This window comes from Nansenia antarctica (assembly GCF_963989245.1).
Source record: "Nansenia antarctica genome assembly, chromosome: 11".
Lineage (NCBI taxonomy): Eukaryota > Metazoa > Chordata > Actinopteri > Argentiniformes > Microstomatidae > Nansenia > Nansenia antarctica.
The window spans coordinates 16840555-16867623 of record NC_137681.1 but is presented as its reverse complement, the minus strand read 5'-3'; the positions used below and the strand labels follow the sequence as shown (position 1 = coordinate 16867623).

At 45.0% G+C, this 27069-nt stretch overlaps 3 protein-coding genes across 3 annotated transcripts; all 3 read left to right on the top strand.

The window, feature by feature from the left end:
* Positions 1-343: 343 nt before the first annotated feature.
* LOC308167880 (inverted formin-2-like) lies at positions 344-3861 on the top strand (the record flags this gene model as incomplete). Its single annotated transcript, XM_080542357.1, has 3 exons — positions 344-649; positions 872-2419; positions 3814-3861. The coding sequence occupies exons 1-3, from the start codon at positions 392-394 to the stop codon at positions 3859-3861; spliced, it is 1854 nt and encodes a 617-aa protein (XP_080398483.1). The 5' UTR covers positions 344-391.
* Positions 3862-5352: 1491 nt separating this feature from the next.
* Positions 5353-13330, top strand: LOC308167879 (inverted formin-2-like; the record flags this gene model as incomplete). The annotated part of the gene is made up of 3 exons (XM_080542356.1): positions 5353-5678; positions 9800-11888; positions 13283-13330. The coding sequence occupies 3 exons, from the start codon at positions 5353-5355 to the stop codon at positions 13328-13330; spliced, it is 2463 nt and encodes an 820-aa protein (XP_080398482.1).
* Positions 13331-13351: 21 nt separating this feature from the next.
* Positions 13352-26051, top strand: LOC308167877 (inverted formin-2-like; the record flags this gene model as incomplete). The annotated part of the gene is made up of 3 exons (XM_080542354.1): positions 13352-13365; positions 22530-24726; positions 26004-26051. The coding sequence occupies 3 exons, from the start codon at positions 13352-13354 to the stop codon at positions 26049-26051; spliced, it is 2259 nt and encodes a 752-aa protein (XP_080398480.1).
* Between the last annotated feature and the right edge of the window lie 1018 nt (positions 26052-27069).

Sequence of the window (27069 nt, the reverse complement as noted above, 5' to 3'; positions counted from 1 at the left end):
TTTAGAATGTTGAAGTTTTTCCAATTGTCCCATTGTGATGCAATAAGAAACTATTACAACATTTGCAACATTTGACAGTGCTACAAAAACACTGTGTGCATTGGCCATTGAGATAATATAGAGATATTGAGATATTGAAAGTACTGGGATTCATCTTAATTATGTATTTTCCAGTTTTGGATATACTGCCAATGCTGAGGTAGGTGTGGGATGCATTAAATGCTAATCAAATGTTGGTGGAACAACAGTCACAGTCACTTTCTGTAAGATTTCCCAAACATCAATACCTATGTTGTGTGTGCGTGTGCGTGCATATGTGCATGTGTGTTTATGTAACAGGGAGACTGAGGACCTGGACCTGAACATCCAGTGTGAGGCCTTTGAGGATTCCATGGCCGAGGATGCGGAGGAGATGGAGAGGGTGTACGGAGGCATCGACATGAGCAGTCACCAGGAGGTCTTCACCTCCCTCCTCACCAAAGTGAGCAGCTCCCCAGCCTCTGTCCAGCTGCTGTCCATCCTGCAGGCTCTGCTGCTGGTGGCTCCAGGACGGGGAGACGTGTGGCTGACCCTGGAGGCCCTGGCTGTCCGTGCCACTCTGCTGGCCCACGACTCACAAATGGACTCCGCTGAACGTTTGATGGAGCGCCTGCTCTCTTCCAAGAGACAACAGATCTCAGCCAGTCCCAAGACCAAGACCACCAACAGGGCAATCCAGACAGACTTGCTCGGCAGCACAACCAACCAATCAGACATGGCTTCCGTAACTCCCCCTCCTCCCCCTCCTCCCCCTCCACTTCCTGCTGCTACCCCAAACCCTCCTCCTCCCCCACCCCCACCCCTGCCAGGCACCACTTATGGTGCACCCCCACCACCTCCTCCTTTACCTGGGATGCCACCTCCTCCTCCACCACCTCTACCAGGGATGGGGCAGGGAGGTCCACCTCCTCCCCCTCCCCTGCCTGGTATGGGCCCCCCACCTCCCCCTCCCCTGCCTGGTATGGGCCCCCCACCTCCCCCTCCCCTGCCTGGTATGGGCCCCCCTCCCCCACCACCCCCTCCCCCAGGTATTGGAGGAGGTATTATTGTGCCCCAGAACGCTCCTCTCCCCAAGGCCAGCCGCTGTCCCACACTGCGCATGAAGAAGCTCAACTGGCAGAAGCTGCCCTCCAGAGTGGTGTCTGAAAGCCAATCCATGTGGTCGTCAGTGCAGTCTGATTCCCTGGAACCTGACTACTCCAGCATTGAGGAGCTCTTCTGTCTGCCAGTGACTGACTCAAAGGCCAAAAGTACCAACACTACGGTCAAACGAGAGCCCAAAGAGATATCCTTCATTGATGCCAAGAAAAATCTAGATTTGAACATATTCTTGAAGCAGTTCAGATGCTCACATAAAGACTTTGTAGCTATGATCCAAAATGGGGACCGTTCCAAGTTTGACGTCGAGGTGCTGAAACAGATGCAGACGTTACTGCCGGAGAAACATGAGATTGAGAACCTCAAGTCATACCAAGGGGAGATAGAGAAGCTGGCCGGTGTGGATCGGTTCTACCTCGAGCTCCTATCAGTTTCATGCTACACCATGAGGATCGAGTGCATGCTTCTCTGTGAGGAGACCCCTTCTGTGTTAAAGATGCTGCAACCCAAAGCTGAGCTGCTGGACGCAGCCTGTGAGAGTTTGAAGGAGAGCACCCGCCTTCCAAGTTTCTGCAAGCTCATACTTGACATTGGAAACTTCCTCAACTATGGGAGTCACATAGGCAATGCAGATGGCTTCAAGATCAGCACCTTGCTGAAGCTCACAGATACCAAAGCCAACAAGTCCCGTATCACATTGCTCCATCACATCCTGGAGGAGGCGGAGAAAACCCATGCTGACTTGCTGAACCTTCCGGATGATCTAGAGATCTGTGAAAAGGCTGCTAGAATAAATGTGGATTCTATTCAGGCAGAGTCGAGCTCACTGGTCAAACGGTTGAAGGGTTCTGAGAAAAAAGTGTCCTCTTCTTCTCAGGAGGATATCAAGCAGCAGTATCTCACTGCTATGAAGGGGAACCTGGAGGCCTGTGAGAAGCTGCAGGAGCTCTTTGCCTCCATCAAAAAGAAGAAGGAAGAGCTAGCAGAGTATCTGTGTGAGGACACGTCCCGCCTCTCACTAGAGGAGCTGTTCAACACCATCAAGACCTTCAGAGGACTCTTCCTTAAAGCAATCAAGGAAAACCAGACCTGGAGAGAGCAGGCCATCAAGGCAGAGAAGAGGAAGAAACAGCAAGAGGAGGATGACGCCAAGAGACCGAGGGGGGAGAACGGAAAAATAATTCGTAAAGCCCCCCCAGTCCAGGAGGAGGGCTGCATCATGTTGGACCACCTGTTGGCTATGATGAAGGGCAATGCACTAAGGAAGACCACCAGGGCCCAGGCAGACAGGGGCAGCCTGCCCTCTAATGACAAGAAAAGGGATAGCACCCAGCCTGAACATGCCAAGCTTGAGCGATCATCAGCCGTAGATACCCAATATGGCATAGAAGTGGACAAGGTGGCATCAACCATTCAGCAAGGATCGCAGGACAGACTGCCACACACAGGGGAGTCCACATCAGGCCTTCCAACAGGACTCAAACTGGATTAATCAGAGACCATCGCCCCCCTCAATCCTGGATTGGATCCCCTGCTCAAGGAGGGATCTTCAGAGAGAGATGAGGGCATCAGTGGCGGCTCCTGCCAAATCTCTCAGGGGGGGCAATTGTTGCGTTGATGGTTAAGGTGACACGTTCAAGGGTAAATTCACCTAAATCAGCGGGCTTAAATAAATTGACTCTCACAGCCAAAAAATAAATAATAAAAATAAAAAAAAGCTCTTTGGTCTTGCCCATTGTGGAGAGGTTGGGGTCTGATTGATTGAGTGTGTGGAGTGTGTCTTTTATAAAGGTAACGAGTTCAAACTGGTGCAGTTAATACAGGTAATGAGTGGAGAATAGGAGGGCTTCTTAAAGAAAAACTAACAGGTCTGTGAGAGCTGGAATTATTACTGGTTGGTAGGTGATCAAATACTTATTTCATACAATAAAATGCAAATTAATTATTTAAAAGTCATACAATGTGATTTTCTGGATTTTTGTTTTAGATTCCGTCTCTCACAGTTGAAGTGTACCTATGATAAAAATTACAGACCTCTACATTCTTTCTAAGTGGGAAAACCTGCAAAATCAGCAGTGTATCAAATACTTGTTCTCCCCACTGTAGTTACCGAAATAAAACACAGATCAAAAGATTTAATGTACGATTCAAGTAGCCGATGTCCTTGACAACTGGTAAATGTGGTGGAGCAGGATTTAGCTTCTCTGAGGAGTTAAGTAGAGAGAGCAGCCTGTGGCTGTGGAAAGGATTGGGCTTAAATTGAGGATACACTAAAACGTGAAACTGACAAGCGCCAAAAAAGCTCCCCTGCCAGTTCCTGCCAACAGAGACTTGTTGAGACCAGCGTGCAGGGGGTTGGCACGGGTTCACACCGAGGCTGGTTGAGGCAGAAATCGAAGGACGTCGTGTGTTTTTATATTCCTCATTCGATTCCATGCATTACAATAAGCCTGTCCACCGATTTTCTACCTCCATGGTTGGAACCACGAGACTAGACACTACATGGTCATGGATGTGCCTAGGGACACAGCAAGCATGACCAGGGAAAGTTGTCTCCACAGGACCTGAAGCACAAAGCACCAATTCAGTTCAAGAAAAGAGAAAGAGTAGAGAAATGTATGCTTGTTACACAGAAAGTGTTAAAAAATAAAACTGACGTCATAATCTGCCCTCTAGGGCCAGCATCAGGTGCAGATCAAGCGTCAAGGGGGTTACTATCGTTGAACAGAGAATAGTGGCTTTAAGATGGCACAGACAAGGCTCGTCTGAAAGTAAAACATCAAAATATCGAGGGCATTAGTTATAAGTTACCCCTAATGGGCCAGCATCAGGTGCAAATGAAAAGTAACATTATTTTTAAAAAAATATTGACATACGGTCACTGAGTACTGCAGAGTACTATTTTTGTTGCTTTAATAAAGGCTGGCAGTCTTTAATTTAACTGTTGTTGGTGTGGACTATATACTGGGGAGGTATTTGAATGAATGAATGAATGAATGGTCTTTATTGTCATTGCTACAGTACAGGTACCAAACAACGAAATTTAGGAGGGGTGGCTCCCCTGGTGTTAGGAAAAAATAAATAAATATATATATATAATATTCAGGGGTCAAAAAATGTATACAAATATCGGATCGGTATCGGTATCGCCGATACCCGAAGCCCAGGTATCGGTATCGGTAGTGAAAAAGTGGGATCGGGACATCCCTAGCTAAAATGTTGTCAGCGTTCATGGACCAAATTGGATGTGTCGATCCATGGCGCTTCCAATTTCCTCACGATAAAAAATTCTCGTTTTTTTCACACGTCCACCATTCGTATAGCAGAATTGATTACTTCTTTATAGACAGAACACTACTTCCCTTTGTCAAAAACGTAGAATATTCAACCATAATTGAATCTGACCATGCCCCAGTACTATTGGATCTGTCCTTCCCACTTAACTACTCTGACCGCGCTCCATGGAGACTTGATACCACACTACTAACAGATAAAGAATTCTGCCAAATGATTTCAACTGCCATAGACAATTTCTTGGAAACCAATAGGGACGACACTGTTTCTCCCTCCCTGCTCTGGCAGACCCTTAAAGTAGTAATAAGGGGGGACATTATTGCATACACATCTAGGCTGAACAAAGCTAGGAGGCAAGAACAGGAGCAACTTCTCAACTCAATGATTGACATAGATCATCAATACTCTGACTCTCCCACCCCGGAGCTTTACAAAAATAAGCTGAATCTCAAAGCCAAATACGAGTTATTAACATCCGATAAGACAGAACGTATGCTGCTGAAATCACGAGGCTTTGTTTATGAGCATGGGGAAAAGGCTGGTAGAATGTTAGCGCATCAATTAAAATGTAAATCCTCTGACCAACAGATTCCACAAATTAAAAGAGAAAATGGGGAGCTTACAACTGACCCCCTCGAAATCAATGAGACTTTTAGGGCATTTTATTCCAAATTGTACACTTCTGAGGCACCCAATGATGATACCAATATGCAACATTTCTTCACAAATTTAAATGCCCCTGTTATCAACCCTGTTCATAAAGCAGAACTTGAACTACCCTTCCAAGACACCGACATTTATAATGCAATCACAGCTATGCAAAGTAGTAAGGCCCCGGGCCCTGATGGATACCCCATCGAATTCTACAAAAAATTCTCAACCAAATTAACTCCGCTCATCTTAGAAATGTTCAATGACTCAATGGATAATGAGGCCCTGCCACAGACGCTAACAGAGGTATTCATAACCCTTTTACCGAAACCAGGGAAAGACAGAACGGAGTGTGGTTCACATCGCCCCATCTCGCTGCTCAACAGCGATGTCAAGATATTAGCTAAAGCACTCGCCCGGCGTCTAGAGTCCGTCACAGACGAGGTGATCTCCCCTGATCAAACTGGCTTCATGCTGGGCCGCCACTCATTCTCTAACATCCGAAACCTTCTAAATGTCGTACATTCTCCTACGTCCGAGGAGGTACCTGAGGTGGTTCTCTCCCAGGATGCGGAGAAGGCTTTTGACAGAGTGGAGTGGGCGTACTTATTTGAATGTCTGAAAGCTTTTGGCTTTGGACCCACTTTTATTGCATGGATCAGACTACTATACTCATCTCCTAAGGCAGGGGTCGGCAATTAGGTTTGGCCTCGGGCCAATTTTTTTTTGAGCCACTAGATGGCGGGCCCGAACATAATCAAAGGCTAATTTAAGTAATTGATTGTTTTAAAATGTGACACGTTCTAATGCTTTGACTTTTCTTTCGACTGTACACATCGCTAGTCAACTAACACAGCTTGCTTTGTGAACCTGCTAACAATGTAAAGTAGTGTTCTAGTTAACTAGGTAGCTGTCCAATCCATTATGTTGCAGTATTTTGGCTTGATTAGCGAGTTTGTGTTGTGATTCTCAACAACGTTGAAACGTAGTTTCACACTTTTCCATATTTTTGAATAATAAATGTGTGGACTGACGATGTAGCGTAGCCTAACTTATTCTAATAATTATGTAACAGTTTCATTCTGATAATTATTCCCCCCTCCTCCCAGACAAGGTCACATTATTATTATTGGATTGGTTGTTTGCGTGCCGGGTGAAGTTAGCCAAACATTTAACCTGCTAGCAAGAGAAACATAATGTCACTCTCCAAAGGTCTAAAGAGGAAAGTTGACGGTGGAAACAGGGCATTTAAAGAGGAATGGACAGCGAACTATACGTTCATCCTACCTGGTTTCATCAATGCAAAGCCGTTGTGAGAGACATTTTCCGTGCTCACAATGTTCCCTTTCTATACGCGAGTCGTCCTTTTCGTCAATGAATGCGATAAAGACGCACGAGAGGAATCGATGGATGCATAAAAACCTTGAGAACTGCCTGTGGATTAAAGTGACGTCAATATCACCAGATATCAAGCAAATACTGACCGATGGGAGATGCTTTTTGTTTGCGCCGATTTTGTTTTCAATGTTTTTCAGAAAATTAAACAGAATTTGCGTTGTTACTGTTCATATGTGTGTTGCAGTCACATATACGTAAACATTACGTTTGAATGGCTTACTGAGCTCGTGTTATTTTGTTCAAACCACACACGGTATGTCGGCTATTTCAGCACCGTGACGCGTTGTCCACCTGCTTATGATTCACTCTGAGGGGTTCAGCGTCAGTGCGCTTCGGTGCACCTTGCTGCCTGATTGTCTGTCCCTGTGTCATTCACTCTCAACATGGATAAAAGTACAATAAGCATTATTCAGGTGGAGTTCGATTCTCTATTCGGACATTATAGGCGCTATATGTGGGACTGTCGGTCCGATATTATTATAAAAAAATAAAAAAAATAAAAAATAAAAAGTGGATTCTCAAAATAATCTGCTGGGCCAAATATTATTGGTGACGGGCCAGCAATGGCCCACGGGCCGCCTATTGCCGACCCCTGTCCTAAGGCATCGGTAGTTACGAACGGGAAACGCTCCACATTTTTCTCATTGTCGAGAGGGACACGCCAGGGGTGCCCGCTGAGCCCACTCCTATTCTCATTCGCCATCGAACCTCTGTCTATCATGTTAAAATCTTCTCCAATAATAAATGGAATTTCTAGATGGGGGAAGGAACACAAGGTGGCGCTATATGCCGACGACTTACTGTTGTATGTATCTGAACCGGTGCAATGCATTTCCCATATAGTTCAGATGCTGCATAGATTTGGTAGCTTTTCGGGATACAAGATCAACCTCACTAAGAGCGAATGTTTTCCAGTGAACAACCTAGATCTCGCAATCCCACAATGTGACTTGCCCTTCCATTTGTCTAAATCTGGCTTCAAATATTTGGGAATTAATATTACACGGTCCTTCTCTAAACTACATGAAAAAAACTTCACGCCCCTTGTTAATAAATTAAAAGATGATTTACAGAAATGGAGGTCCATTAATTTATCACTGGCAGGGAAGATCAACTGTATTAAGCATTAAGATGAACGTTCTACCCCGATTCCTCTACCTTTTCCAATGTCTCCCTATATTCCTCCCAAAGTCCTTCTTCTCGTCCATAGATAAGTCCATATCATCTTTCATTTGGGGGGGGTAAAGTCCCTAGAATACAGAAAAGACTTCTACAGCGACATCGGTCCCAGGGCGGACTGGGCCTACCAAATTTGCTTTATTATCACTGGGCTGCCAATATTCAGAAAATCATATACTGGGTCCATTCACCACAGCCGTCTTGGTGCGAAATAGAAAATGAGTCATGTCTTTCAACATCCCTCTCCGCCTTGATTACCTCCAAACTCCCTCTATCTGCCCCACACTACACCTCTAACCCTGTTGTTGTTAATACATTACGAATATGGTCACAATTTCGACGCCACTTTGGTTTAAAAGATTTCTCCAACCTAGCCCCTATCTGCAATAACCACCTTTTTGTCCCCGCCAGAATAGACAATGCTTTCGCCTTATGGAAAAGACTCGGTCTCTCCAAATTTAAAGATCTCTATACTGAGGGCGTCTTCTCGACCTTTAATCACCTCTCTCAAAAATTCAACCTTCCCCGCTCAAGTTATTTTCGATACCTCCAGGTCCGACATTTCATTAAAAGTTTGGATCCAAACTTCCCAAATGCACCACAACCTTCTGCTATAGATGATATCCTCCAAATTCCTCCCAATCTAAAAGGCCTAATATCAAGTATTTACTCTAGCATATCATCCCTCGGAGACACTTCCCTCCACAAAATTAAAGAGAAATGGCAGGAGGAGCTAGGGGACGTAATACCCGATGACTCCTGGACTGAGGCTCTGACGAGAGTTAACGGGAGCACATCATGTGCTAGACTAGGCGTAATCCAATTTAAGGTCTTGCACCGAATTCACCTTTCCAAATCTAGGCTAGCCAGAATCTATCCTGACGTGGATGAGAATTGTAGCAGATGTCATAACGCTCCGGCAACGCTAACACACATGTTTTGGTCATGTCCCTTATTATTTGATTATTGGTCAGCAGTTTTCAGGACCCTCTCACAGGCACTAGATCTGAACCTGCAACCTAACGCCTACTCAGCTATCTTTGGCATAGCGCCAACTGACCAACAGATTATTAACAAGCATAAAGACATTGTGGCATTTGCCACTCTACTTGCTCGACGGAGGATTTTGCTTTGTTGGACATCCCCCAAACCACCGAATTCCTCCTTATGGTTGACTGACCTTATGCTTCACTTGAAACTTGAAAAGATTAAATATACACTTAGGGGGTCCAAAGACCGCTTTTATTTCACCTGGAACCCAATAATATCCTATTTCAACAAACTAAAAACCCTCCCTGACAATGCAAGTGGATGCTGGATGCTGAGTGATGACATATGTTGTGAATCTATTTATCAGGATAAACCCCTAGAGATACATCATCTCGTTCTAGAGAGGGACATATTACAATCATAACAGACATGGTATCACAGACCAACACGACCATCTCATCTATCCTCACTTACAAATGAATTGCACTTTATTTCTCTTTATCTCTTTGATTACTTACCTGTACTGTCTTCATTACCTATCACCACTGTTATTATTATTATTATTATTTATTGTTGTTTATTTATATCCTTCGTCCTGGGATGCACCACTTGGGATTTTGTGGGGGGGGGGGGGGGGGGGGGGGGTTGGGACATGTTTGTGTTTTGTGTAAAAACAAACCAAAACTGAAAAGTATTATTTTTGTATATCTGTAACATCTCAATAAAAAGAAAGTAAAAAAATTATTTAAAAAAATAAAATAGAAACCATTAGACAAGGCGTTTTCAAGGCAAGCTCTTCTGTGTCAGGCAATTTAGAATGTTGAAGTTTTTCCAATTGTCCCATTGTGATGCAATAAGAAACTATTACAACATTTGCAACATTTGACAGTGCTACAAAAACACTGTGTGCATTGGCCATTGAGATAATATAGAGATATTGAGATATTGAAAGTACTGGGATTCATCTTAATTATGTATTTTCCAGTTTTGGATATACTGCCAATGCTGAGGTAGGTGTGGGATGCATTAAATGCTAATCAAATGTTGGTGGAACAACAGTCACAGTCACTTTCTGTAAGATTTCCCAAACATCAATACCTATGTTGTGTGTGCGTGTGCGTGCATATGTGCATGTGTGTTTATGTAACAGGGAGACTGAGGACCTGGACCTGAACATCCAGTGTGAGGCCTTTGAGGATTCCATGGCCGAGGATGCGGAGGAGATGGAGAGGGTGTACGGAGGCATCGACATGAGCAGTCACCAGGAGGTCTTCACCTCCCTCCTCACCAAAGTGAGCAGCTCCCCAGCCTCTGTCCAGCTGCTGTCCATCCTGCAGGCTCTGCTGCTGGTGGCTCCAGGACGGGGAGACGTGTGGCTGACCCTGGAGGCCCTGGCTGTCCGTGCCACTCTGCTGGCCCACGACTCACAAATGGACTCCGCTGAACGTTTGATGGAGCGCCTGCTCTCTTCCAAGAGACAACAGATCTCAGCCAGTCCCAAGACCAAGACCACCAACAGGGCAATCCAGACAGACTTGCTCGGCAGCACAACCAACCAATCAGACATGGCTTCCGTAACTCCCCCTCCTCCCCCTCCTCCCCCTCCTCCCCCTCCACTTCCTGCTGCTACCCCAAACCCTCCTCCTCCCCCACCCCCACCCCTGCCAGGCACCACTTATGGTGCACCCCCACCACCTCCTCCTTTACCTGGGATGCCACCTCCTCCTCCACCACCTCTACCAGGGATGGGGCAGGGAGGTCCACCTCCTCCCCCTCCCCTGCCTGGTATGGGCCCCCCACCTCCCCCTCCCCTGCCTGGTATGGGCCCCCCACCTCCCCCTCCCCTGCCTGGTATGGGCCCCCCTCCCCCACCACCCCCTCCCCCAGGTATTGGAGGAGGTATTATTGTGCCCCAGAACGCTCCTCTCCCCAAGGCCAGCCGCTGTCCCACACTGCGCATGAAGAAGCTCAACTGGCAGAAGCTGCCCTCCAGAGTGGTGTCTGAAAGCCAATCCATGTGGTCGTCAGTGCAGTCTGATTCCCTGGAACCTGACTACTCCAGCATTGAGGAGCTCTTCTGTCTGCCAGTGACTGACTCAAAGGCCAAAAGTACCAACACTACGGTCAAACGAGAGCCCAAAGAGATATCCTTCATTGATGCCAAGAAAAATCTAGATTTGAACATATTCTTGAAGCAGTTCAGATGCTCACATAAAGACTTTGTAGCTATGATCCAAAATGGGGACCGTTCCAAGTTTGACGTCGAGGTGCTGAAACAGATGCAGACGTTACTGCCGGAGAAACATGAGATTGAGAACCTCAAGTCATACCAAGGGGAGATAGAGAAGCTGGCCGGTGTGGATCGGTTCTACCTCGAGCTCCTATCAGTTTCATGCTACACCATGAGGATCGAGTGCATGCTTCTCTGTGAGGAGACCCCTTCTGTGTTAAAGATGCTGCAACCCAAAGCTGAGCTGCTGGACGCAGCCTGTGAGAGTTTGAAGGAGAGCACCCGCCTTCCAAGTTTCTGCAAGCTCATACTTGACATTGGAAACTTCCTCAACTATGGGAGTCACATAGGCAATGCAGATGGCTTCAAGATCAGCACCTTGCTGAAGCTCACAGATACCAAAGCCAACAAGTCCCGTATCACATTGCTCCATCACATCCTGGAGGAGGCGGAGAAAACCCATGCTGACTTGCTGAACCTTCCGGATGATCTAGAGATCTGTGAAAAGGCTGCTAGAATAAATGTGGATTCTATTCAGGCAGAGTCGAGCTCACTGGTCAAACGGTTGAAGGGTTCTGAGAAAAAAGTGTCCTCTTCTTCTCAGGAGGATATCAAGCAGCAGTATCTCACTGCTATGAAGGGGAACCTGGAGGCCTGTGAGAAGCTGCAGGAGCTCTTTGCCTCCATCAAAAAGAAGAAGGAAGAGCTAGCAGAGTATCTGTGTGAGGACACGTCCCGCCTCTCACTAGAGGAGCTGTTCAACACCATCAAGACCTTCAGAGGACTCTTCCTTAAAGCAATCAAGGAAAACCAGACCTGGAGAGAGCAGGCCATCAAGGCAGAGAAGAGGAAGAAACAGCAAGAGGAGGATGACGCCAAGAGACCGAGGGGGGAGAACGGAAAAATAATTCGTAAAGCCCCCCCAGTCCAGGAGGAGGGCTGCATCATGTTGGACCACCTGTTGGCTATGATGAAGGGCAATGCACTAAGGAAGACCACCAGGGCCCAGGCAGACAGGGGCAGCCTGCCCTCTAATGACAAGAAAAGGGATAGCACCCAGCCTGAACATGCCAAGCTTGAGCGATCATCAGCCGTAGATACCCAATATGGCATAGAAGTGGACAAGGTGGCATCAACCATTCAGCAAGGATCGCAGGACAGACTGCCACACACAGGGGAGTCCACATCAGGCCTTCCAACAGGACTCAAACTGGATTAATCAGAGACCATCGCCCCCCTCAATCCTGGATTGGATCCCCTGCTCAAGGAGGGATCTTCAGAGAGAGATGAGGGCATCAGTGGCGGCTCCTGCCAAATCTCTCAGGGGGGGCAATTGTTGCGTTGATGGTTAAGGTGACACGTTCAAGGGTAAATTCACCTAAATCAGCGGGCTTAAATAAATTGACTCTCACAGCCAAAAAATAAATAATAAAAATAAAAAAAAGCTCTTTGGTCTTGCCCATTGTGGAGAGGTTGGGGTCTGATTGATTGAGTGTGTGGAGTGTGTCTTTTATAAAGGTAACGAGTTCAAACTGGTGCAGTTAATACAGGTAATGAGTGGAGAATAGGAGGGCTTCTTAAAGAAAAACTAACAGGTCTGTGAGAGCTGGAATTATTACTGGTTGGTAGGTGATCAAATACTTATTTCATACAATAAAATGCAAATTAATTATTTAAAAGTCATACAATGTGATTTTCTGGATTTTTGTTTTAGATTCCGTCTCTCACAGTTGAAGTGTACCTATGATAAAAATTACAGACCTCTACATTCTTTCTAAGTGGGAAAACCTGCAAAATCAGCAGTGTATCAAATACTTGTTCTCCCCACTGTAGTTACCGAAATAAAACACAGATCAAAAGATTTAATGTACGATTCAAGTAGCCGATGTCCTTGACAACTGGTAAATGTGGTGGAGCAGGATTTAGCTTCTCTGAGGAGTTAAGTAGAGAGAGCAGCCTGTGGCTGTGGAAAGGATTGGGCTTAAATTGAGGATACACTAAAACGTGAAACTGACAAGCGCCAAAAAAGCTCCCCTGCCAGTTCCTGCCAACAGAGACTTGTTGAGACCAGCGTGCAGGGGGTTGGCACGGGTTCACACCGAGGCTGGTTGAGGCAGAAATCGAAGGACGTCGTGTGTTTTTATATTCCTCATTCGATTCCATGCATTACAATAAGCCTGTCCACCGATTTTCTACCTCCATGGTTGGAACCACGAGACTAGACACTACATGGTCATGGATGTGCCTAGGGACACAGCAAGCATGACCAGGGAAAGTTGTCTCCACAGGACCTGAAGCACAAAGCACCAATTCAGTTCAAGAAAAGAGAAAGAGTAGAGAAATGTATGCTTGTTACACAGAAAGTGTTAAAAAATAAAACTGACGTCATAATCTGCCCTCTAGGGCCAGCATCAGGTGCAGATCAAGCGTCAAGGGGGTTACTATCGTTGAACAGAGAATAGTGGCTTTAAGATGGCACAGACAAGGCTCGTCTGAAAGTAAAACATCAAAATATCGAGGGCATTAGTTATAAGTTACCCCTAATGGGCCAGCATCAGGTGCAAATGAAAAGTAACATTATTTTAAAAAAAATATTGACATACGGTCACTGAGTACTGCAGAGTACTATTTTTGTTGCTTTAATAAAGGCTGGCAGTCTTTAATTTAACTGTTGTTGGTGTGGACTATATACTGGGGAGGTATTTGAATGAATGAATGGTCTTTATTGTCATTGCTACAGTACAGGTACCAAACAACGAAATTTAGGAGGGGTGGCTCCCCTGGTGTTAGGAAGAAAAAAAATATATATATATATATAATATTCAGGGGTCAAAAAATGTATACAAATATCGGATCGGTATCGGTATCGCCGATACCCGAAGCCCAGGTATCGGTATCGGTATCGGTAGTGAAAAAGTGGGATCGGGACATCCCTAGCTAAAATGTTGTCAGCGTTCATGGACCAAATTGGATGTGTCGATCCATGGCGCTTCCAATTTCCTCACGATAAAAAATTCTCGTTTTTTTCACACGTCCACCATTCGTATAGCAGAATTGATTACTTCTTTATAGACAGAACACTACTTCCCTTTGTCAAAAACGTAGAATATTCAACCATAATTGAATCTGACCATGCCCCAGTACTATTGGATCTGTCCTTCCCACTTAACTACTCTGACCGCGCTCCATGGAGACTTGATACCACACTACTAACAGATAAAGAATTCTGCCAAATGATTTCAACTGCCATAGACAATTTCTTGGAAACCAATAGGGACGACACTGTTTCTCCCTCCCTGCTCTGGCAGACCCTTAAAGTAGTAATAAGGGGGGACATTATTGCATACACATCTAGGCTGAACAAAGCTAGGAGGCAAGAACAGGAGCAACTTCTCAACTCAATGATTGACATAGATCATCAATACTCTGACTCTCCCACCCCGGAGCTTTACAAAAATAAGCTGAATCTCAAAGCCAAATACGAGTTATTAACATCCGATAAGACAGAACGTATGCTGCTGAAATCACGAGGCTTTGTTTATGAGCATGGGGAAAAGGCTGGTAGAATGTTAGCGCATCAATTAAAATGTAAATCCTCTGACCAACAGATTCCACAAATTAAAAGAGAAAATGGGGAGCTTACAACTGACCCCCTCGAAATCAATGAGACTTTTAGGGCATTTTATTCCAAATTGTACACTTCTGAGGCACCCAATGATGATACCAATATGCAACATTTCTTCACAAATTTAAATGCCCCTGTTATCAACCCTGTTCATAAAGCAGAACTTGAACTACCCTTCCAAGACACCGACATTTATAATGCAATCACAGCTATGCAAAGTAGTAAGGCCCCGGGCCCTGATGGATACCCCATCGAATTCTACAAAAAATTCTCAACCAAATTAACTCCGCTCATCTTAGAAATGTTCAATGACTCAATGGATAATGAGGCCCTGCCACAGACGCTAACAGAGGCATTCATAACCCTTTTACCGAAACCAGGGAAAGACAGAACGGAGTGTGGTTCACATCGCCCCATCTCGCTGCTCAACAGCGATGTCAAGATATTAGCTAAAGCACTCGCCCGGCGTCTAGAGTCCGTCACAGACGAGGTGATCTCCCCTGATCAAACTGGCTTCATGCTGGGCCGCCACTCATTCTCTAACATCCGAAACCTTCTAAATGTCGTACATTCTCCTACGTCCGAGGAGGTACCTGAGGTGGTTCTCTCCCTGGATGCGGAGAAGGCTTTTGACAGAGTGGAGTGGGCGTACTTATTTGAATGTCTGAAAGCTTTTGGCTTTGGACCCACTTTTATTGCATGGATCAGACTACTATACTCATCTCCTAAGGCAGGGGTCGGCAATTAGGTTTGGCCTCGGGCCAATTTTTTTTTGAGCCACTAGATGGCGGGCCCGAACATAATCAAAGGCTAATTTAAGTAATTGATTGTTTTAAAATGTGACACGTTCTAATGCTTTGACTTTTCTTTCGACTGTACACATCGCTAGTCAACTAACACAGCTTGTTTTGTGAACCTGCTAACAATGTAAAGTAGTGTTCTAGTTAACTAGGTAGCTGTCCAATCCATTATGTTGCAGTATTTTGGCTTGATTAGCGAGTTTGTGTTGTGATTCTCAACAACGTTGAAACGTAGTTTCACACTTTTCCATATTTTTGAATAATAAATGTGTGGACTGACGATGTAGCGTAGCCTAACTTATTCTAATAATTATGTAACAGTTTCATTCTGATAATTATTCCCCCCTCCTCCCAGACAAGGTCACATTATTATTATTGGATTGGTTGTTTGCGTGCCGGGTGAAGTTAGCCAAACATTTAACCTGCTAGCAAGAGAAACATAATGTCACTCTCCAAAGGTCTAAAGAGGAAAGTTGACGGTGGAAACAGGGCATTTAAAGAGGAATGGACAGCGAACTATACGTTCATCCTACCTGGTTTCATCAATGCAAAGCCGTTGTGAGAGACATTTTCCGTGCTCACAATGTTCCCTTTCTATACGCGAGTCGTCCTTTTCGTCAATGAATGCGATAAAGACGCACGAGAGGAATCGATGGATGCATAAAAACCTTGAGAACTGCCTGTGGATTAAAGTGACGTCAATATCACCAGATATCAAGCAAATACTGACCGATGGGAGATGCTTTTTGTTTGCGCCGATTTTGTTTTCAATGTTTTTCAGAAAATTAAACAGAATTTGCGTTGTTACTGTTCATATGTGTGTTGCAGTCACATATACGTAAACATTACGTTTGAATGGCTTACTGAGCTCGTGTTATTTTGTTCAAACCACACACGGTATGTCGGCTATTTCAGCACCGTGACGCGTTGTCCACCTGCTTATGATTCACTCTGAGGGGTTCAGCGTCAGTGCGCTTCGGTGCACCTTGCTGCCTGATTGTCTGTCCCTGTGTCATTCACTCTCAACATGGATAAAAGTACAATAAGCATTATTCAGGTGGAGTTCGATTCTCTATTCGGACATTATAGGCGCTATATGTGGGACTGTCGGTCCGATATTATTATAAAAAAATAAAAAAAATAAAAAATAAAAAGTGGATTCTCAAAATAATCTGCTGGGCCAAATATTATTGGTGACGGGCCAGCAATGGCCCACGGGCCGCCTATTGCCGACCCCTGTCCTAAGGCATCGGTAGTTACGAACGGGAAACGCTCCACATTTTTCTCATTGTCGAGAGGGACACGCCAGGGGTGCCCGCTGAGCCCACTCCTATTCTCATTCGCCATCGAACCTCTGTCTATCATGTTAAAATCTTCTCCAATAATAAATGGAATTTCTAGATGGGGGAAGGAACACAAGGTGGCGCTATATGCCGACGACTTACTGTTGTATGTATCTGAACCGGTGCAATGCATTTCCCATATAGTTCAGATGCTGCATAGATTTGGTAGCTTTTCGGGATACAAGATCAACCTCACTAAGAGCGAATGTTTTCCAGTGAACAACCTAGATCTCGCAATCCCACAATGTGACTTGCCCTTCCATTTGTCTAAATCTGGCTTCAAATATTTGGGAATTAATATTACACGGTCCTTCTCTAAACTACATGAAAAAAACTTCACGCCCCTTGTTAATAAATTAAAAGATGATTTACAGAAATGGAGGTCCATTAATTTATCACTGGCAGGGAAGATCAACTGTATTAAGCATTAAGATGAACGTTCTACCCCGATTCCTCTACCTTTTCCAATGTCTCCCTATATTCCTCCCAAAGTCCTTCTTCTCGTCCATAGATAAGTCCATATCATCTTTCATTTGGGGGGGGTAAAGTCCCTAGAATACAGAAAAGACTTCTACAGCGACATCGGTCCCAGGGCGGACTGGGCCTACCAAATTTGCTTTATTATCACTGGGCTGCCAATATTCAGAAAATCATATACTGGGTCCATTCACCACAGCCGTCTTGGTGCGAAATAGAAAATGAGTCATGTCTTTCAACATCCCTCTCCGCCTTGATTACCTCCAAACTCCCTCTATCTGCCCCACACTACACCTCTAACCCTGTTGTTGTTAATACATTACGAATATGGTCACAATTTCGACGCCACTTTGGTTTAAAAGATTTCTCCAACCTAGCCCCTATCTGCAATAACCACCTTTTTGTCCCCGCCAGAATAGACAATGCTTTCGCCTTATGGAAAAGACTCGGTCTCTCCAAATTTAAAGATCTCTATACTGAGGGCGTCTTCTCGACCTTTAATCACCTCTCTCAAAAATTCAACCTTCCCCGCTCAAGTTATTTTCGATACCTCCAGGTCCGACATTTCATTAAAAGTTTGGATCCAAACTTCCCAAATGCACCACAACCTTCTGCTATAGATGATATCCTCCAAATTCCTCCCAATCTAAAAGGCCTAATATCAAGTATTTACTCTAGCATATCATCCCTCGGAGACACTTCCCTCCACAAAATTAAAGAGAAATGGCAGGAGGAGCTAGGGGACGTAATACCCGATGACTCCTGGACTGAGGCTCTGACGAGAGTTAACGGGAGCACATCATGTGCTAGACTAGGCGTAATCCAATTTAAGGTCTTGCACCGAATTCACCTTTCCAAATCTAGGCTAGCCAGAATCTATCCTGACGTGGATGAGAATTGTAGCAGATGTCATAACGCTCCGGCACCGCTAACACACATGTTTTGGTCATGTCCCTTATTATTTGATTATTGGTCAGCAGTTTTCAGGACCCTCTCACAGGCACTAGATCTGAACCTGCAACCTAACGCCTACTCAGCTATCTTTGGCATAGCGCCAACTGACCAACAGATTATTAACAAGCATAAAGACATTGTGGCATTTGCCACTCTACTTGCTCGACGGAGGATTTTGCTTTGTTGGACATCCCCCAAACCACCGAATTCCTCCTTATGGTTGACTGACCTTATGCTTCACTTGAAACTTGAAAAGATTAAATATACACTTAGGGGGTCCAAAGACCGCTTTTATTTCACCTGGAACCCAATAATATCCTATTTCAACAAACTAAAAACCCTCCCTGACAATGCAAGTGCGCTGGATGCTGAGTGATGACATATGTTGTGAATCTATTTATCAGGATAAACCCCTAGAGCAGGGGTCGGCAATTAGGTTTGGCCTCGGGCCAATTTTTTTTTGAGCCACTAGATGGCGGGCCCGAACATAATCAAAGGCTAATTTAAGTAATTGATTGTTTTAAAATGTGACACGTTCTAATGCTTTGACTTTTCTTTCGACTGTACACATCGCTAGTCAACTAACACAGCTTGTTTTGTGAACCTGCTAACAATGTAAAGTAGTGTTCTAGTTAACTAGGTAGCTGTCCAATCCATTATGTTGCAGTATTTTGGCTTGATTAGCGAGTTTGTGTTGTGATTCTCAACAACGTTGAAACGTAGTTTCACACTTTTCCATATTTTTGAATAATAAATGTGTGGACTGACGATGTAGCGTAGCCTAACTTATTCTAATAATTATGTAACAGTTTCATTCTGATAATTATTCCCCCCTCCTCCCAGACAAGGTCACATTATTATTATTGGATTGGTTGTTTGCGTGCCGGGTGAAGTTAGCCAAACATTTAACCTGCTAGCAAGAGAAACATAGCATGTCACTCTCCAAAGGTCTAAAGAGGAAAGTTGACGGTGGAAACAGGGCATTTAAAGAGGAATGGACAGCGAACTATACGTTCATCCTACCTGGTTTCATCAATGCAAAGCCGTTGTGAGAGACATTTTCCGTGCTCACAATGTTCCCTTTCTATACGCGAGTCGTCCTTTTCGTCAATGAATGCGATAAAGACGCACGAGAGGAATCGATGGATGCATAAAAACCTTGAGAACTGCCTGTGGATTAAAGTGACGTCAATATCACCAGATATCAAGCAAATACTGACCGATGGGAGATGCTTTTTGTTTGCGCCGATTTTGTTTTCAATGTTTTTCAGAAAATTAAACAGAATTTGCGTTGTTACTGTTCATATGTGTGTTGCAGTCACATATACGTAAACATTACGTTTGAATGGCTTACTGAGCTCGTGTTATTTTGTTCAAACCACACACGGTATGTCGGCTATTTCAGCACCGTGACGCGTTGTCCACCTGCTTATGATTCACTCTGAGGGGTTCAGCGTCAGTGCGCTTCGGTGCACCTTGCTGCCTGATTGTCTGTCCCTGTGTCATTCACTCTCAACATGGATAAAAGTACAATAAGCATTATTCAGGTGGAGTTCGATTCTCTATTCGGACATTATAGGCGCTATATGTGGGACTGTCGGTCCGATATTATTATAAAAAAATAAAAAAAATAAAAAATAAAAAGTGGATTCTCAAAATAATCTGCTGGGCCAAATATTATTGGTGACGGGCCAGCAATGGCCCACGGGCCGCCTATTGCCGACCCCTGTCCTAAGGCATCGGTAGTTACGAACGGGAAACGCTCCACATTTTTCTCATTGTCGAGAGGGACACGCCAGGGGTGCCCGCTGAGCCCACTCCTATTCTCATTCGCCATCGAACCTCTGTCTATCATGTTAAAATCTTCTCCAATAATAAATGGAATTTCTAGATGGGGGAAGGAACACAAGGTGGCGCTATATGCCGACGACTTACTGTTGTATGTATCTGAACCGGTGCAATGCATTTCCCATATAGTTCAGATGCTGCATAGATTTGGTAGCTTTTCGGGATACAAGATCAACCTCACTAAGAGCGAATGTTTTCCAGTGAACAACCTAGATCTCGCAATCCCACAATGTGACTTGCCCTTCCATTTGTCTAAATCTGGCTTCAAATATTTGGGAATTAATATTACACGGTCCTTCTCTAAACTACATGAAAAAAACTTCACGCCCCTTGTTAATAAATTAAAAGATGATTTACAGAAATGGAGGTCCATTAATTTATCACTGGCAGGGAAGATCAACTGTATTAAGCATTAAGATGAACGTTCTACCCCGATTCCTCTACCTTTTCCAATGTCTCCCTATATTCCTCCCAAAGTCCTTCTTCTCGTCCATAGATAAGTCCATATCATCTTTCATTTGGGGGGGGTAAAGTCCCTAGAATACAGAAAAGACTTCTACAGCGACATCGGTCCCAGGGCGGACTGGGCCTACCAAATTTGCTTTATTATCACTGGGCTGCCAATATTCAGAAAATCATATACTGGGTCCATTCACCACAGCCGTCTTGGTGCGAAATAGAAAATGAGTCATGTCTTTCAACATCCCTCTCCGCCTTGATTACCTCCAAACTCCCTCTATCTGCCCCACACTACACCTCTAACCCTGTTGTTGTTAATACATTACGAATATGGTCACAATTTCGACGCCACTTTGGTTTAAAAGATTTCTCCAACCTAGCCCCTATCTGCAATAACCACCTTTTTGTCCCCGCCAGAATAGACAATGCTTTCGCCTTATGGAAAAGACTCGGTCTCTCCAAATTTAAAGATCTCTATACTGAGGGCGTCTTCTCGACCTTTAATCACCTCTCTCAAAAATTCAACCTTCCCCGCTCAAGTTATTTTCGATACCTCCAGGTCCGACATTTCATTAAAAGTTTGGATCCAAACTTCCCAAATGCACCACAACCTTCTGCTATAGATGATATCCTCCAAATTCCTCCCAATCTAAAAGGCCTAATATCAAGTATTTACTCTAGCATATCATCCCTCGGAGACACTTCCCTCCACAAAATTAAAGAGAAATGGCAGGAGGAGCTAGGGGACGTAATACCCGATGACTCCTGGACTGAGGCTCTGACGAGAGTTAACGGGAGCACATCATGTGCTAGACTAGGCGTAATCCAATTTAAGGTCTTGCACCGAATTCACCTTTCCAAATCTAGGCTAGCCAGAATCTATCCTGACGTGGATGAGAATTGTAGCAGATGTCATAACGCTCCGGCAACGCTAACACACATGTTTTGGTCATGTCCCTTATTATTTGATTATTGGTCAGCAGTTTTCAGGACCCTCTCACAGGCACTAGATCTGAACCTGCAACCTAACGCCTACTCAGCTATCTTTGGCATAGCGCCAACTGACCAACAGATTATTAACAAGCATAAAGACATTGTGGCATTTGCCACTCTACTTGCTCGACGGAGGATTTTGCTTTGTTGGACATCCCCCAAACCACCGAATTCCTCCTTATGGTTGACTGACCTTATGCTTCACTTGAAACTTGAAAAGATTAAATATACACTTAGGGGGTCCAAAGACCGCTTTTATTTCACCTGGAACCCAATAATATCCTATTTCAACAAACTAAAAACCCTCCCTGACAATGCAAGTGCGCTGGATGCTGAGTGATGACATATGTTGTGAATCTATTTATCAGGATAAACCCCTAGAGATACATCATCTCGTTCTAGAGAGGGACATATTACAATCATAACAGACATGGTATCACAGACCAACACGACCATCTCATCTATCCTCACTTACAAATGAATTGCACTTTATTTCTCTTTATCTCTTTGATTACTTACCTGTACTGTCTTCATTACCTATCACCACTGTTATTATTATTATTATTATTTATTGTTGTTTATTTATATCCTTCGTCCTGGGATGCACCACTTGGGATTTTGTGGGGGGGGGGGGGGGGGGGGGGGGTTGGGACATGTTTGTGTTTTGTGTAAAAACAAACCAAAACTGAAAAGTATTATTTTTGTATATCTGTAACATCTCAATAAAAAGAAAGTAAAAAAATTATTTAAAAAAATAAAATAGAAACCATTAGACAAGGCGTTTTCAAGGCAAGCTCTTCTGTGTCAGGCAATTTAGAATGTTGAAGTTTTTCCAATTGTCCCATTGTGATGCAATAAGAAACTATTACAACATTTGCAACATTTGACAGTGCTACAAAAACACTGTGTGCATTGGCCATTGAGATAATATAGAGATATTGAGATATTGAAAGTACTGGGATTCATCTTAATTATGTATTTTCCAGTTTTGGATATACTGCCAATGCTGAGGTAGGTGTGGGATGCATTAAATGCTAATCAAATGTTGGTGGAACAACAGTCACAGTCACTTTCTGTAAGATTTCCCAAACATCAATACCTATGTTGTGTGTGCGTGTGCGTGCATATGTGCATGTGTGTTTATGTAACAGGGAGACTGAGGACCTGGACCTGAACATCCAGTGTGAGGCCTTTGAGGATTCCATGGCCGAGGATGCGGAGGAGATGGAGAGGGTGTACGGAGGCATCGACATGAGCAGTCACCAGGAGGTCTTCACCTCCCTCCTCACCAAAGTGAGCAGCTCCCCAGCCTCTGTCCAGCTGCTGTCCATCCTGCAGGCTCTGCTGCTGGTGGCTCCAGGACGGGGAGACGTGTGGCTGACCCTGGAGGCCCTGGCTGTCCGTGCCACTCTGCTGGCCCACGACTCACAAATGGACTCCGCTGAACGTTTGATGGAGCGCCTGCTCTCTTCCAAGAGACAACAGATCTCAGCCAGTCCCAAGACCAAGACCACCAACAGGGCAATCCAGACAGACTTGCTCGGCAGCACAACCAACCAATCAGACATGGCTTCCGTAACTCCCCCTCCTCCCCCTCCTCCCCCTCCACTTCCTGCTGCTACCCCAAACCCTCCTCCTCCCCCACCCCCACCCCTGCCAGGCACCACTTATGGTGCACCCCCACCACCTCCTCCTTTACCTGGGATGCCACCTCCTCCTCCACCACCTCTACCAGGGATGGGGCAGGGAGGTCCACCTCCTCCCCCTCCCCTGCCTGGTATGGGCCCCCCACCTCCCCCTCCCCTGCCTGGTATGGGCCCCCCACCTCCCCCTCCCCTGCCTGGTATGGGCCCCCCTCCCCCACCACCCCCTCCCCCAGGTATTGGAGGAGGTATTATTGTGCCCCAGAACGCTCCTCTCCCCAAGGCCAGCCGCTGTCCCACACTGCGCATGAAGAAGCTCAACTGGCAGAAGCTGCCCTCCAGAGTGGTGTCTGAAAGCCAATCCATGTGGTCGTCAGTGCAGTCTGATTCCCTGGAACCTGACTACTCCAGCATTGAGGAGCTCTTCTGTCTGCCAGTGACTGACTCAAAGGCCAAAAGTACCAACACTACGGTCAAACGAGAGCCCAAAGAGATATCCTTCATTGATGCCAAGAAAAATCTAGATTTGAACATATTCTTGAAGCAGTTCAGATGCTCACATAAAGACTTTGTAGCTATGATCCAAAATGGGGACCGTTCCAAGTTTGACGTCGAGGTGCTGAAACAGATGCAGACGTTACTGCCGGAGAAACATGAGATTGAGAACCTCAAGTCATACCAAGGGGAGATAGAGAAGCTGGCCGGTGTGGATCGGTTCTACCTCGAGCTCCTATCAGTTTCATGCTACACCATGAGGATCGAGTGCATGCTTCTCTGTGAGGAGACCCCTTCTGTGTTAAAGATGCTGCAACCCAAAGCTGAGCTGCTGGACGCAGCCTGTGAGAGTTTGAAGGAGAGCACCCGCCTTCCAAGTTTCTGCAAGCTCATACTTGACATTGGAAACTTCCTCAACTATGGGAGTCACATAGGCAATGCAGATGGCTTCAAGATCAGCACCTTGCTGAAGCTCACAGATACCAAAGCCAACAAGTCCCGTATCACATTGCTCCATCACATCCTGGAGGAGGCGGAGAAAACCCATGCTGACTTGCTGAACCTTCCGGATGATCTAGAGATCTGTGAAAAGGCTGCTAGAATAAATGTGGATTCTATTCAGGCAGAGTCGAGCTCACTGGTCAAACGGTTGAAGGGTTCTGAGAAAAAAGTGTCCTCTTCTTCTCAGGAGGATATCAAGCAGCAGTATCTCACTGCTATGAAGGGGAACCTGGAGGCCTGTGAGAAGCTGCAGGAGCTCTTTGCCTCCATCAAAAAGAAGAAGGAAGAGCTAGCAGAGTATCTGTGTGAGGACACGTCCCGCCTCTCACTAGAGGAGCTGTTCAACACCATCAAGACCTTCAGAGGACTCTTCCTTAAAGCAATCAAGGAAAACCAGACCTGGAGAGAGCAGGCCATCAAGGCAGAGAAGAGGAAGAAACAGCAAGAGGAGGATGACGCCAAGAGACCGAGGGGGGAGAACGGAAAAATAATTCGTAAAGCCCCCCCAGTCCAGGAGGAGGGCTGCATCATGTTGGACCACCTGTTGGCTATGATGAAGGGCAATGCACTAAGGAAGACCACCAGGGCCCAGGCAGACAGGGGCAGCCTGCCCTCTAATGACAAGAAAAGGGATAGCACCCAGCCTGAACATGCCAAGCTTGAGCGATCATCAGCCGTAGATACCCAATATGGCATAGAAGTGGACAAGGTGGCATCAACCATTCAGCAAGGATCGCAGGACAGACTGCCACACACAGGGGAGTCCACATCAGGCCTTCCAACAGGACTCAAACTGGATTAATCAGAGACCATCGCCCCCCTCAATCCTGGATTGGATCCCCTGCTCAAGGAGGGATCTTCAGAGAGAGATGAGGGCATCAGTGGCGGCTCCTGCCAAATCTCTCAGGGGGGGCAATTGTTGCGTTGATGGTTAAGGTGACACGTTCAAGGGTAAATTCACCTAAATCAGCGGGCTTAAATAAATTGACTCTCACAGCCAAAAAATAAATAATAAAAATAAAAAAAAGCTCTTTGGTCTTGCCCATTGTGGAGAGGTTGGGGTCTGATTGATTGAGTGTGTGGAGTGTGTCTTTTATAAAGGTAACGAGTTCAAACTGGTGCAGTTAATACAGGTAATGAGTGGAGAATAGGAGGGCTTCTTAAAGAAAAACTAACAGGTCTGTGAGAGCTGGAATTATTACTGGTTGGTAGGTGATCAAATACTTATTTCATACAATAAAATGCAAATTAATTATTTAAAAGTCATACAATGTGATTTTCTGGATTTTTGTTTTAGATTCCGTCTCTCACAGTTGAAGTGTACCTATGATAAAAATTACAGACCTCTACATTCTTTCTAAGTGGGAAAACCTGCAAAATCAGCAGTGTATCAAATACTTGTTCTCCCCACTGTAGTTACCGAAATAAAACACAGATCAAAAGATTTAATGTACGATTCAAGTAGCCGATGTCCTTGACAACTGGTAAATGTGGTGGAGCAGGATTTAGCTTCTCTGAGGAGTTAAGTAGAGAGAGCAGCCTGTGGCTGTGGAAAGGATTGGGCTTAAATTGAGGATACACTAAAACGTGAAACTGACAAGCGCCAAAAAAGCTCCCCTGCCAGTTCCTGCCAACAGAGACTTGTTGAGACCAGCGTGCAGGGGGTTGGCACGGGTTCACACCGAGGCTGGTTGAGGCAGAAATCGAAGGACGTCGTGTGTTTTTATATTCCTCATTCGATTCCATGCATTACAATAAGCCTGTCCACCGATTTTCTACCTCCATGGTTGGAACCACGAGACTAGACACTACATGGTCATGGATGTGCCTAGGGACACAGCAAGCATGACCAGGGAAAGTTGTCTCCACAGGACCTGAAGCACAAAGCACCAATTCAGTTCAAGAAAAGAGAAAGAGTAGAGAAATGTATGCTTGTTACACAGAAAGTGTTAAAAAATAAAACTGACGTCATAATCTGCCCTCTAGGGCCAGCATCAGGTGCAGATCAAGCGTCAAGGGGGTTACTATCGTTGAACAGAGAATAGTGGCTTTAAGATGGCACAGACAAGGCTCGTCTGAAAGTAAAACATCAAAATATCGAGGGCATTAGTTATAAGTTACCCCTAATGGGCCAGCATCAGGTGCAAATGAAAAGTAACATTATTTTAAAAAAAATATTGACATACGGTCACTGAGTACTGCAGAGTACTATTTTTGTTGCTTTAATAAAGGCTGGCAGTCTTTAATTTAACTGTTGTTGGTGTGGACTATATACTGGGGAGGTATTTGAATGAATGAATGGTCTTTATTGTCATTGCTACAGTACAGGTACCAAACAACGAAATTTAGGAGGGGTGGCTCCCCTGGTGTTAGGAAGAAAAAAAAAATATATATATATATAATATTCAGGGGTCAAAAAATGTATACAAATATCGGATCGGTATCGGTATCGCCGATACCCGAAGCCCAGGTATCGGTATCGGTATCGGTAGTGAAAAAGTGGGATCGGGACATCCCTAGCTAAAATGTTGTCAGCGTTCATGGACCAAATTGGATGTGTCGATCCATGGCGCTTCCAATTTCCTCACGATAAAAAATTCTCGTTTTTTTCACACGTCCACCATTCGTATAGCAGAATTGATTACTTCTTTATAGACAGAACACTACTTCCCTTTGTCAAAAACGTAGAATATTCAACCATAATTGAATCTGACCATGCCCCAGTACTATTGGATCTGTCCTTCCCACTTAACTACTCTGACCGCGCTCCATGGAGACTTGATACCACACTACTAACAGATAAAGAATTCTGCCAAATGATTTCAACTGCCATAGACAATTTCTTGGAAACCAATAGGGACGACACTGTTTCTCCCTCCCTGCTCTGGCAGACCCTTAAAGTAGTAATAAGGGGGGACATTATTGCATACACATCTAGGCTGAACAAAGCTAGGAGGCAAGAACAGGAGCAACTTCTCAACTCAATGATTGACATAGATCATCAATACTCTGACTCTCCCACCCCGGAGCTTTACAAAAATAAGCTGAATCT